Source organism: Mustelus asterias, chromosome 18, assembly GCF_964213995.1.
Source record: "Mustelus asterias chromosome 18, sMusAst1.hap1.1, whole genome shotgun sequence".
Classification (NCBI taxonomy): Eukaryota; Metazoa; Chordata; class Chondrichthyes; order Carcharhiniformes; family Triakidae; genus Mustelus; species Mustelus asterias.
In genome coordinates, this window is record NC_135818.1 from 65441817 (window position 1) to 65455134 (window position 13318).

The window sequence follows — 13318 nt, forward strand, 5'->3', positions numbered from 1 at the left end:
CATGCTAAATTTTTGTGATTCACCAGGGCACCCAGATCCATCCGTACAGCAGCATTGTGCAGTCTATCTCCATTTAAATAATACCCTGTTTTTCTAACCTTCCACCAAAGTGAGCGACCTCTAATTTTCCCACATTGTACACCATTTGCCAATTTTTTCCCCTCGCACTTAACCTATCTATATCCCATTGCAGATACTTGGGATACAATTCTCCCATCTGGATCTAAATCTCATGGCAGGCGTTGGAATGTGTTGTGTTTCTCGCTGTGGAAGTTGCTAGAAAACTACATTTCTTCTGGCCCTAATCTCATTAAATATGTGCCATGGGGATTTGCACTGTATTCTATGGTGGGGCAGACATGATGGCATGAATCCTGCCATCATATCTGGGTGCCATTTTGAAAAGTTAAATTATTGAAACTGACCCACCGTTGAAGAAAGAAGATGGACATCCAGGAATATTTAAAGGCTGGAAGATGAACCTCCTCGCGACACTGAATCTGGATGTCCACCTGTAGATTCTCCTCCACCCGTTGCTGTGGTACTCCGGGTCCAGGGTTGCTAATGGCCTCCATCCTGAACTTGAGAGATAGCCCGAGGCATTGCCCAGTTGAGTCCTGACTTCGGCACATCTCATTGTTCCAGACGTGTTCTGGACTGGTGTGTTTTACTGGTGTTGTGGAGAATTGGGAGTGGAGGGAGATTTTGATCCACCCTAAATCTGCATCCTATTAGTGGGATGCAAATCAGTTTCATGTTGGCCTTCAGTGGGTTTTCCAATCTGCCATGGTAGGCAACAGCGAAGGTCCTGTGGGAAATTCACACCAGCATGGAACCAAATTCTGGACACCTGCTGAATTCTCTTTTGCTGGTTTCTAAAAATTTTCCCAATTTCCTGGCCTACCGCTAATCTTTGCAGCATTGTACGCCTTTTCATTCCTTTTGTTACCATCTTTCACTTCCTTAGTTAGACATGGATGGTGCATACTTATTGTCTCTCTTTCTTAATCCTTTGTTGAGAATTAAGAAATGCCTGCTTCAAAGAATCCAGACCACACTCTGGCTTAAAAAAAGTGAACTTTTTGAGTTTAAATACTCACCTAATTGATGCAAAGGTTGACACCTGACACACACCTATGTAATTCAAACAACACATTTATATTTGAATTAAGTGGCTTGGTGTTGCCTTAAGCTGTACAGTCCCCTCAACCTAATTATGCTAGAACATGATTTTGGTGTGAAACTGTTCTTTCCATTCATCTCTGCCCCTAGCTTAGTCTGTGTGTGCTGAATCTCTAATGTAGGGGTTCGCAAACTGGGTTCCCCAGATCCCGAGAAGAGTTGAAGCCGAGGGGGTGCCTGAAAAGGGCTGACAAGGTTTGGGGGGGGGGGGGCCAAAGCTGAGGGTGCCCGCGAGAGGAGCCCACTGCTACCAGTGCACAGTGGCAGTAGTGTGTACCATCTGCAAGATGCACTGCAGGAACTCAACAGGGCTCCTTAGACTGCCTAAACACATGACTTCTACCATCTAAAAGGCCAGAGGCAGCAGATACATGGGAACACCACCACCTGGAAGTTCCCCTCCAAGCCACTCACCATCCTGACTTGGAACTATATCACCATCCCTTCGCTGTCACTGGCTCAAAATCCTCCCTCCCTAACAATGCTGAGTGAGTGTCCGTCCACAACATAAACTACAGTGGTTCAAGAAGGCAGCTCACCACCACCTCAAGGGGAACGAGGGTTGAGCTATAAATGCTGGCCTCGCCAGCAATATCCACATCCTATGAATTAATTAAAAAATACACTCAGAACTGTTTGGTGGTCGGCCTCTCAAAAAAACTGCAGTTACTTTCAAGGAACATGGACAAGTTCAGCTATGCGATTGCACAAACTTTTGTACAGAGTTTGGGCCCATTCCTTCTAGTGTAGAATTGGTGGCCAATTCCATTACTGCACTTGTGGATCCAACCATGATGCAGCCTCTGGTGGCTAATGTCTCAGCTTCCGTTGCAGCATAAGCTGAAGCAACGCAATTTCTGAGGGCCAGACTTTCAGAGTCATGGAGACTATGTGGACCTTTAAAAATGGCAGGCTGGACCTGGATCAAGAAGGTCCTGCCCCCATTTGTGGCAGATTTCATTATACACCGAATGTTTTGCACAGTATTTTGTGGCAGGGCAAGATTTTATATTTCATTCCCCTTGCAATGAGCAGCAACATTCCATTTGCTTTCCTAATCACTTGCTGTACCTGCACATTAACTTTTGATGATTCAAATATCAGGACGCCCAGATCCCTCTGTACCACCAGATTCTGCAAATATCTCCATTTGAATAGCATACTGCTTTTCTAATCTTTGTGCCAACGTGAACAAGTTCCACAAGGACCCATCATCTCTGGTTAACTAAAAAAGTTAAAGATTGTATCAACTTAAAAAAAAACGCACATGATTGCACAAAGATATTGGACAGAGTACTGGGCAGAATATAAAAAACCAGCAAAGACTGACTGACAGATTAATAAGGGGAGTTTGAGAGAAAGCTAGCTAAGAATATAAAGCCAGGTAATAAGAGTTTTGATCAATATTCTTAAAAGATAAGAGTAACAAAATGACCTTTGGTCCTATAGAAAGTGAGTCTTGGGAATTAATAACAGAAAATAAGGAGATGGCAGATGAAGTAAACAGGTATTTTGCATCGGTTTTTAATATAGAGGATACAAGTAACATCCCATGGATAACTGTAAATTAAGGGATGGAGGAACTCAATCACTCACAACACCAGAAAAGTGGTATTTATCCTAGGACCTTAAAAGAAGTGACGAGTGAAATAGTTTGTTTTGTTTTAATTTAATTTTCCAAAATTTCCTAGATTAGGAAAGGTTTCATTAGATAAGAAAACAGCAAATGTAACTCCTTATTTTGAAAAAGGGGGGAGTTAAAAGCAAGAAACTACAGGCCAATAAGCTTAATATCTGTCATAGAGAAAATGTCAAAAGCTATTCATAAAGATGTTGTAGCAGGCCATTTAGGTAAGTTCAGCATGATCAGGCAGAGTCAGTGGTTTTTTTGGCTGGTCGGCCACATCCCCCACTGCGGGTCCCACCACGGAAGGCTGGAGAACCCAGACCCAGGTTACAATCAGATCAACCATGATCTTATTGATGACAGAGCAAGCTTGAAGGTTTGAGTGGCCTAACCCTGTTCCTAATTCGTACATTTGTGTCTTCACATTTTCCCACATTAAACTCCACCTGTCAGATTTTTGCCTACTCGATTAACCTATCTGACCGCCTGTACAGACTCCTTATATGTCCTCTTCACAACTTTCCTACCTATCTTTATGTCATCAGCAAATTTAGCTTCATTATTCAGTCCCTTCATCATTGACGTGCATTGTAAATAGTTGAGATCTAAGCACTGATCCTTGTGGCAATTCAATAGTTACAGCTTGCGAACCCAAAGAAAACCCATTTATGCCTACTCTCTGCTTCCTGTTAGCTTACCACTCCTTCATCAATGCTAATATGTTATCCCCCTCACCATGTTCTCTTGTGTTGTAACCTTTGATGTGGCACCTTATCAAATGCCTTTTTGAAATCCATGTACGCCTACTGGTTCCCCTTTATCCACCTTAGTGAGTGAAACACTATTTCCCTTCCACAAAGCCATGTTGTCTCTGCCTGACCACATTATCATTTTCTAAGTATCCTGCTATAACTTCCTTAATAATGGATTCTCGCTATGATAGATGTTAACTGGCAATACTCTCAATAATACACTGACTAAATAAATAGAAAGAAAACATGAGAAAAAATAAACTCCATGACAATAGAAACTGTATTTGCATGATTTAGACTGTAATTACTTTTTTTCACTCCAGGGACTAAATACATTGACGCATCTCAAGGAGCTGAATCTGGCTGGCAATTTAATTGATGTGATTAGTGAGTATAAAATAGTTCTATTACATTATGCAGGCCAATTTGAAACAAGTTTAGCTTATCTGTAGACAAGTAATTGTTTTAAGTGATTCCATACTTTTATAATTTTTTGGAGTATTAGATATTCTTTTAGGATAGTAAACCTAAACTAGATTTAGTGGAATAAAGGTAAAATCTTTACTTGGGTACCTGAGATAAACATTTCATTTATTTACCATGAGTATCTTCCATCTCCTTCCTCTCGTTTAACTCAGACGGTTAAATGTTCTATATGCTAGGTCTGTCTTTGGAGATTGCCAATGGACTCACTTTTTGAACTGATGAGAGTTACAATTCAATTTAAGGGATGCTGCTTGTATTGCATTGGTGCAGCGGAGAACAGATAAAGCTCATACAAATGAAAGATACTAGTCTGATTATTAGCTTCAACATGCAGTCTTGTACTGGGTGATGATACACAGGTTAATTCATTACTGAGTCCGGTCCATTTTAAGTGGTAGGACCATGATCCAGTTTTTCTTCTTTTGGTTTTGTTTTCTATGATAATCATGTTTTTTTTTACTTAATTAATTCCTGTAATTGTAAATAAACTATTACAATTATGAAAAAAAGATTTGAAAATTGGATCTTTTTCCACAAATAAAGGAGCAAAATGGCATCAAGTGGAAGTTTTTAAATTTGTGAAAGCCTTTGAAAGGGTAAATAGTAAAAGCTAGTTTCCATTAGTTGGCTAGGCTGTAACACGGCATAAACTCGGGATTGATTCTAGAAGAAGTGGGCAGTTAGATTTATCCTAAAGATGTTTATTAGAATGCTGGATGTGTTAACACAAATCAGTTGAGTTGCATGTTATAATTCCACTGAAAAAACATGCATATCAACAGATGTAGCAACGGTAGGGAAATGGTAGTTCCAGTTCAAAGGGGCAGAATTCTCTGGCCTCCCCTCGGCATCTTTCTCACAGTGGGAGGTAGCTGCTGTTGGCCAGTGACAGGAGCTTTTGGTTTCCCCGCCCCCCTGCGCCACCAGGAAACCTACGGTGGAAGCACGCCATCAGCAGGATCAGAAAATCCCGCTGGTTTGAACAACTGGGAAGTTCCGGCCAAGAGCTGAGTCAGTGAAAGCTTCTTCTGTGCTATAATTTCTCTGATGGCTTGGCTCAGTTGCAACGCTGTTAAATCAAAAGTTTGGGGCTTGGAGCCTCATGACAGGACGTCAGTTCAAAAACTTGATTGTAACCAGGGTTGTACCATGGGATTTATATAGTTCTTCTGTTGAGGTGTTGAAGTGCTGACCTGTTAATGTGAATATTAAATCACATACCACTATTTGAAGATGAGTAAGAAGTTCTTTCTGTGTCTTAGCCAACATTCCTCCCTCAAGCAACAGTTCAAAAGCAGATAAACGGATTATTTGTCTCTTTGTTGTTTGTTTGCTATATAACTAACATGTTTTCCTACATAATAACAACCATTAAACGTCAATATAATTATTTGCATGTAAAGCACTTTAAGGTACAAAACTTGCTTTCTGTTATTGCACTGAATGCCTTTTTTCCTTTATTATATCAAATACTATTTTATTTTAAATATTTCAGTCAAATAATTCTTAAAGCCCTTTAAAACAATGTTTTAAATTTCAGCCGACTCTTTGGACTCCAATGTTCAGCTAGAATGGCTCAACCTCTCAGGAAACAGAATATGCTCTTTTAAGGTACATATTTTACAACTTGAACTCATGAAAGATGGGTTTTGACATTATGGTCCTCACCCACAAATAATGGTTTGTGCTCATTTTCTTTTTATATTTGGTGTATAATAATTCCATTGAACTCCATAGTTCAAAGGAAAACTGATTATTGAGTGTCACATGTTTGGGTCCTTGTACATATCAATGGAATGCAGTTCATAACCTTTGAGCAAAATACAGGATGGAAATAGAATGAAACATATCCACGATTTAACTTTGTTTTATTGTTTATGCCTTACTTTGTATGATTTTGAACTGAATTTGTTAGGCTCTGCAAAATTGCAGTTTATGCTCATTGTTAGGCTCTGCAAAATTGCAGTTTATGCTCATTGATCCACTGGAGCAAGCTGAGAGGGGTGATTGAAAAGCAGCAGTGCTGGTAAGAGATTAATTGGATTAATTGAATTGTTTATTTATTTAATTAGTCAGCTAGTGTGTGTATTTTTTTGGCCTTTACTTTAACAGCAGTTTTTCAAGTTTAAAGTGAAAACTAGAAGTGGGCAGCAAAGGAGTCTGGGAAGGGTTTTTATTTTAACTTTAAAAGTCAGTTACCTGGGTGGTTCCCCCTCAGTAGTAGTTTTTTTTTTTTCTCTCGGGCCCCTAGCCCTATAAATTGGTGCAGAGGAGATACCCGATCCTCTACACTGGTAGAGGATCCCACCCTTCCATCCTCCTCTAACCTAATTATAAGTGTGGGGAAGTTTTTTGTTTTCTTTTTTTCTTGCTGGTAATGGCTTCAGGGATGGCAGTTCAGGCAGTATGCTGCATCTCCTGTGGGATGTATGTGGTGAGGAAATCCAGTAGTGTTTCAGGAGATTTTAGTTGTAAGAAGTGCATTAGATTGCAGCTTCTGGAGGAGCGTGTAAAGGAGCTGGAGGGGGAGGTAGAGGAACTCCGCATAATTCGGGAGGCGGAGGTGGAAGTTGATAGGAGTTATAGAGAAATAGTAACTCCTAGAAATGAGGCTTGGGTCAATGCCAGGAGGAGGGGTAAGAAGCAATCGGGAAGACAATCCCCTGGGGCGGTTCCCCTCCATAATAGGTTTTCGGTGCTGGAGGCTACAGTTGAGGAGGAATCAACTGAGCATAGAGAGCAGATCTCTGGGGGTGAGCCGAGTGAGAAAGCTCAGGTGGTTAGGGGCTGTAAAAGACTGGGCCTTGTGATTGGGGACTCCACAATTAAGGGGACAGATAGGAGGGTCGGAACTAAAGGTAGGGACTCAGGGTTGGTGTGTTGCCTACCAGGGGCTGGGGTCCGGGATGTGTCTGACAGGGTATTCAGGACTCTTAGGGGGGAGGGAGATAAACCACAAGTTATTGTACATGTGGGGACACACGACATAGGGAGGATAGGGGAAGGGGATATTAGGCAGGGATTTATGGAGTTGGGGTGGAAACTAAAGGCCAAGACTGACAGAGTGGTTATCTCTGGACTCTTGCCTGTACCACGGGATAGTTTAGAGAGGAATAGGGAGAGGGAAGGTTTGAATTCATGGCTGAGGGGATGGTGCAGGAGGGAGGGGTTCAGGTACTTAAGCAATTGGGGCTCGTACTGGGGAAGGTGTGACCTCTATGAGAAGGATGGTCTACACCTTAATCAGAAGGGGACCAATATCCTGGGGGGTAAATTTGCTAAGGCCATGCAGGGAGGTTTAAACTGATTCGGGGGGGGGGAGGGATCCTGAGTAGTGGGGCTGAAAGTGAGGGATGCATGGATGGGGACTGCAATGCACGGCATTGCAGAGGTGGGGTGGAGCAGGGTTTGAAATGTGTATACTTCAATGCCAGGAGTATTCGCAATAAAGTGGGTGAACTTGCAGCGTGGATCAGTACCTGGGACTTCGATGTTGTGGCTATTTCAGAGACATGGATAGAGCAGGGGCAGGAATGGATGCTGCAGGTCCCGGGGTTCAAATGTTTTAGTCGAAGTAGGGAAGGAGGTAGAAGAGGGGGAGGGGTAGCATTATTGGTCAGAGATTGTATCACAGTGTCAGAGAGGAGGTTTGATGAGGACTTATCTGTTGAGGTAGTATGGGCGGAGATTAGAAATAGGAGAGGAGAGGTCACCCTGTTGGGAGTCTTTTATAGACCTCCTAAAAGTTCTAGAGAGGTTGAGGAAAGGATTGCGGAGTCAATCCTGCTTAGGAGTGAAAGTAATAGGGCAATTGTTATGGGGGATTTTAACTTGACTAATATTGACTGGAATTGTTATAGCTCTAGCTCGTTAGAGGGGTCAGTTTTTGTTCAAAGCGTGCAGGAAGGTTTTTTGACTCAGTATGTAGACAGGCCAACTAGAGGTGAGGCTATATTGGATCTGGTGCTGGGAAATGAGCCAGACCAGGTGCTAGACTTGGAAGTTGGTGTGCATTTTGGTGATAGTGACCACAATTCGGTTACGTTCACCTTAGTGATGGAAAGGGATAGGCATGAACCTCGGGCCAGTGGTTTTAGCTGGGGGAAGGGTAATTATGAGGCTATTAGGAGAGAATTAGGAAACATAGGTTGGACTAGGAGATTACAGGGACTGGGAACGTCCGACATGTGGAGTTTTTTCAAGGAGCAGCTACTGCGAGTCTGTGATAGGTATGTCCCTGTCAGGCAAGGAGGAATTGGTAGGGCTAGGGAACCGTGGTGCACCAAAAAAGTTTCTTTGTTGGTTAAAAAGAAAAAGGAGGCTTATGTTCGGATGAGACGTGAGCACTCGGGTAGTGCACTAGAAAGCTTTAGATTGGCTAAGAGGGAGTTGAAGAGCGAGCTTAGAAGGGCTAAAAGGGGACATGAGAAGACTTTGGCGGATAGGGTTAAAGAGAATCCTAAGGCGTTCTATAGGTATGTCAAGAACAGAAGGTTGGTTAGGGCAAGTTTAGGGCCAGTTATAGATGGCAGAGGGAAGTTATGTGTGGAACCGGAGGAGATTGGTGAAGCATTGAACCAATATTTCTCTTCGGTGTTCACGCAAGGGGACATGAATATAGCTGAGGAGGACACTGGGTTGCAAGGGAGTAGAATAGACAGTATTACAGTTGATAAGGAGGATGTGCAGGATATTCTGGAGGGTCTGAAAATAGATAAATCCCCTGGTCCGGATGGGATTTATCCAAGGATTCTCTGGGAGGCAAGAGAAGTGATTGCAGAGCCTCTGGCTCTGATCTTCAGGTCGTCGTTGGCCTCTGGTATAGTACCAGAAGATTGGAGGTTAGCGAATGTTGTCCCATTGTTTAAGAAGGGGAACAGAGACTTCCCCGGGAATTATAGACCGGTGAGTCTCACTTCTGTTGTCGGCAAGATGTTGGAAAAAATTATAAGGGATAGGATTTATAGTTATTTGGAGAGTAATGAATTGATAGGTGATAGTCAGCATGGTTTTGTGGCAGGTAGGTCGTGCCTTACTAACCTTATTGAGTTTTTTGAGAAAGTGACCAAGGAGGTGGATGGGGGCAAGGCAGTGGACATGGTATATATGGATTTTAGTAAGGCGTTTGATAAGGTTCACCATGGTAGGCTTCTGCAGAAAATGCAGATGTATGGGATTGGGGGTGATCTAGGAAATTGGATCAGGAATTGGCTAGCGGATAGGAAACAGAGGGTGGTGGTTGATAGTAAATATTCATCATGGAGTGCGGTTACAAGTGGTGTACCTCAGGGATCTGTTTTGGGGCCACTGCTGTTTGTAATATTTATTAATGATCTGGATGAGGGTATAGTTGGGTGGATTAGCAAATTTGCTGATGACACCAAAGTCGGTGGTGTGGTAGACAGTGAGGAAGGGTGTCGTAGTTTGCAGGAAGACTTAGACAGGTTGCAAAGTTGGGCCGAGAGGTGGCGGATGGAGTTTAATGCGGAGAAGTGTGAGGTAATTCACTTTGGTAGGAATAACAGATGTGTTGAGTATAGGGCTAACGGGAGGACTTTGAATAGTGTGGAGGAGCAGAGGGATCTAGGTGTATGTGTGCATAGATCCCTGAAAGTTGGGAATCAAGTAGATAAGGTTGTTAAGAAGGCATATGGTGTCTTGGCGTTTATTGGTAGGGGGATTGAATTTAGGAGTCGTAGCGTTATGTTGCAACTGTACACAACTCTGGTGCGGCCGCACTTGGAGTACTGTGTGCAGTTCTGGTCCCCACATTACAGGAAGGATGTGGAGGCTTTGGAGAGGGTGCAGAGGAGGTTTACCAGGATGTTGCCTGGTATGGAGGGGAGATCCTATGAGGAGAGGCTGAGGGATTTGGGATTGTTTTCGCTGGAAAGGCGGCGGCTAAGAGGGGATCTTATTGAAACATATAAGATGATTAGAGGTTTAGATAGGGTGGATAGTGATAGCCTTTTTCCTCTGATGGAGAAATCCAGCACGAGGGGGCATGGCTTTAAATTGAGGGGGGGTAGTTATAGAACCGATGTCAGGGGTAGGTTCTTTACCCAGAGGGTGGTGAGGGATTGGAATGCCCTGCCAGCATCAGTAGTAAATGCGCCTAGTTTGGGGGCGTTTAAGAGATCCGTAGATAGGTTCATGGACGAAAAGAAATTGGTTTAGGTTGGAGGGTCACAGTTTTTTTTTTTAACTGGTCGGTGCAACATCGTGGGCCGAAGGGCCTGTTCTGCGCTGTAATGTTCTATGTTCAATGTTTATCGATCATGAAGTTAACAAACTGGAAGAATTCAAAGCGTGAATTTGTAATAGAACAAGGCGGGTTCACTTCAACATCTAGTCATAGAGCAGTATCTTCCGGCCATTCGCGCTGGCGGGATTTTCTGGTTCTGCTGCAGTGAATGGAGATTTGGCTGAGCGGGGCATCAAAGGTCAGTAAGATTGTGTCCACAGTATTAATCGGCTGGAATAGTGAGAAAACCATTTTAGTTTTGTGAGGATGAATGTTTTTTTTAATATTTTGGAAATATGGTGGTGTGTCTGTACATGATTTAATTAAGCTGGGGTGGGGAGGTGAGGGGTAGTTAACAGAGACACACCCTGGGAGAGTTGAAAGATAAAAGGCTAAAGGTGCTAGAGTAATGCTTTTTGTAATGACTTTAATCAGGCAAGTGAGGTGGGTCTTTTAGAATATGAACTCCCTTATTAAGGGCCAAATTGTTGGGCCAATCAGGGAGCCTCTTACTTTGTACTTAGCCAGGAGTGTCAGTTTCTCTGGGACTCCTGGTGTAGACTGCTAACTGAAAGCACTCTATATGCTGTTGTCAGACTTGTAAATAAAGGGATTTTGGTGAAGGGACTTCTGCCTCTGAGGATCTATTACGGTGGCAATGAAGAAAAAGGAATGACCCGAAGGAACTTGCTTACTATCAACCGCTACAAGTTGCGGGTAAGCCATTGCCTGGCAAACATGCCTCTATTCGGGAAATTGGATTCTTTTGACCCTGCCGTGGAAGACTGGGCCCAATATGTAAAGTGGATGAAGTATTTCTTCAGAGCTAATGACATGATCCCAGATGAAAAGCAACGGGTCATTCTGCTGACTGCTTGTGGACCAGCAGCTTTTGCGCAGTTTAACTTTTCTGGAAGCACTGTACACAAAAACCTTCCAGGAATTGACAGATTTAGTAGAAGAGTACTATGACCCTAAGCCACCTCTGATCCTGCAAAGGTACCGGTTTTACTCAGCATTCCCAGAGACGGGGGAGTCAGTCACTAATTTCCTGATGAGATTAAGACAATTAGCAGAGGTTTGCAAATTCGATTTGATGTTAAATGAGATGCTCCAAGACCATTTGGTGTGCGGGATCAATAATATGACCATACAAAAACATCTGTTGGCGGAGGCCAAGCTGGACTGCAAACAAGTATTACAGCTGGCTTTGTCCTAGTGGAGCACATGAGTTATAGGGTATTCTGATGGAGGTAGACATCAGGACCAGTGCAACCAAGTTAAGGGATTACCACAGTGGGGCAGGCTACTATATAGCCGCCTTCAGGAAGGACTTGGGAACCCAGCCCGCTCAAAGAACCATTCCTAAACAAGGCCGAATTAGGACTAGACAGACAGCAGTCCCTGCAGAGTCCTGCCCGGCAAGATATTGCAACTGTTGCCAGTATTCGGAGTTGGAGAAGAAAAACAAAGTTCCAAAACCGACATTTTGGAAAAAGACACGTAGGCCGGGATACAGGAGAATACACACCCTGAAAGTCCTACCTACATCTGATGAGGAACAACTACTTTGCATAGCAATGACCAAATCAGAACCTATTAAATTATCCATAAGGCTGAATGGATTCTAATATTAATGAAGGTTGACACAGGCGCAGCCGTCCGTAGGAGGGGAAAGAGTGTTCAACAAAATTCGCACTAGACTCCAATCCTTATCTCTGACCGAGACCTTGGCAAGACTGAGGACTTATACAGGGGAACCACTGAGAGTGTTGGGTACAACAACTGGTTAGGCTATCATTAAAGGTAGTGGAAGGTTTGGGACCGAGCGCATTGGGACGAAATTGGTTGAAGGAGATTCAACTAGGCTGGGTAAACATTTTCCAGCAAGAAAATGGTCGCCTGAGCGAAGTCCTGTACAAATACTGGAGGCTTTTCGAGAAGGGCTAGGAACAATTAAAGGAGCAAAAGCAACATTACATGTCGATCCAGAGGCAGTCCCAAAATTCTGCAAGCCCCGACCAATACCATTTGCATTAAGGGAAATGGTCGATACAGAAATCAAAAGATTGGAGCGCGAAGACATAATAAAACTGGTCCAGTTTGCAGCATGGGCAGCACCTATGGTGCCTATTCTGAAGTTGGATGGCTTGGTTCGTCTTTGTGGCGATTTTAAACAGACAATAAATCGCTACTCACAACTTGATAAATACCCAATTCCCCAGATTGAGGATCTATGCGCAAAGCTGGCAAAAGGACTTTTATTCTCTAAACTAAACATGAGTCATGCGTACCTACAGCTGAAGCTGGATGAAGATTCACAAAGATTCTCCACAATCAACACACTGAAGGGCCTTTTTCAGTATATAAGATTGCCCTTCGGGTATCGTCAGCCTGTGCGATATTTCAGAGAACGATGGGGAACATACTACAAGGGTTACCACAGGTCGCCATTTACTTGGACAATGTCCTCATTATGGGGTAAACAAGAGCAGAACACCTGTAGAACCTGGAGGAAGTCCTTAGAAGATTTTCAGTAGTGGGTGTGCACTTAAAGAGGGAGAAATGTGTCTTTTTAGCACTGCAAGTAACCTATCTGGGTTACAAAGTCGATAAGTCAGGCCGACATCCTATGGCGGATCGGGAGTGGACAATAAAAGATGTCCCAGCCCCCACCACAATCCAGGAGTTACGGCCAACATACCATTAACCTTTGCACCTGCATATTAGCCCTCAGTGACTTATTGACTAGGATACCCAAGTCCTTTAGTACATTTACACTTTCTAATCTCTTGCCATTTAAGAAATACAATAAGAAATGCGCATCTGTTTCTCATATTAACATGGATAACCTAACATTTTTCCACATTACATTCTATCTGCTATGTATTTGAACACTCTCAGGCTGAACCTGTGGCAGGGACGGTGAGCCATTGAAATCTCCATTCGCATCAATGGGATCAGAAGATGCCAACAGCATGAAGGGCTAGAAAATTCCGACCACTGTCTGCCCAAATCCTCTTGAAG

General features: G+C 43.2%; 1 protein-coding gene across 1 annotated transcript in view; it reads left to right on the forward strand.

Annotated features, from left to right (window-relative positions):
* lrrc9 (leucine rich repeat containing 9) overlaps positions 1–13318 on the forward strand; it is a 125733-nt gene that overhangs the window by 2483 nt on the left and 109932 nt on the right. The window contains exons 3-4 of the mRNA XM_078233126.1: positions 3885–3948; positions 5588–5658. Coding sequence (XP_078089252.1) covers positions 3885–3948; positions 5588–5658 — 135 coding nt within the window. The remainder of the gene's footprint in view (positions 1–3884; positions 3949–5587; positions 5659–13318) is intronic.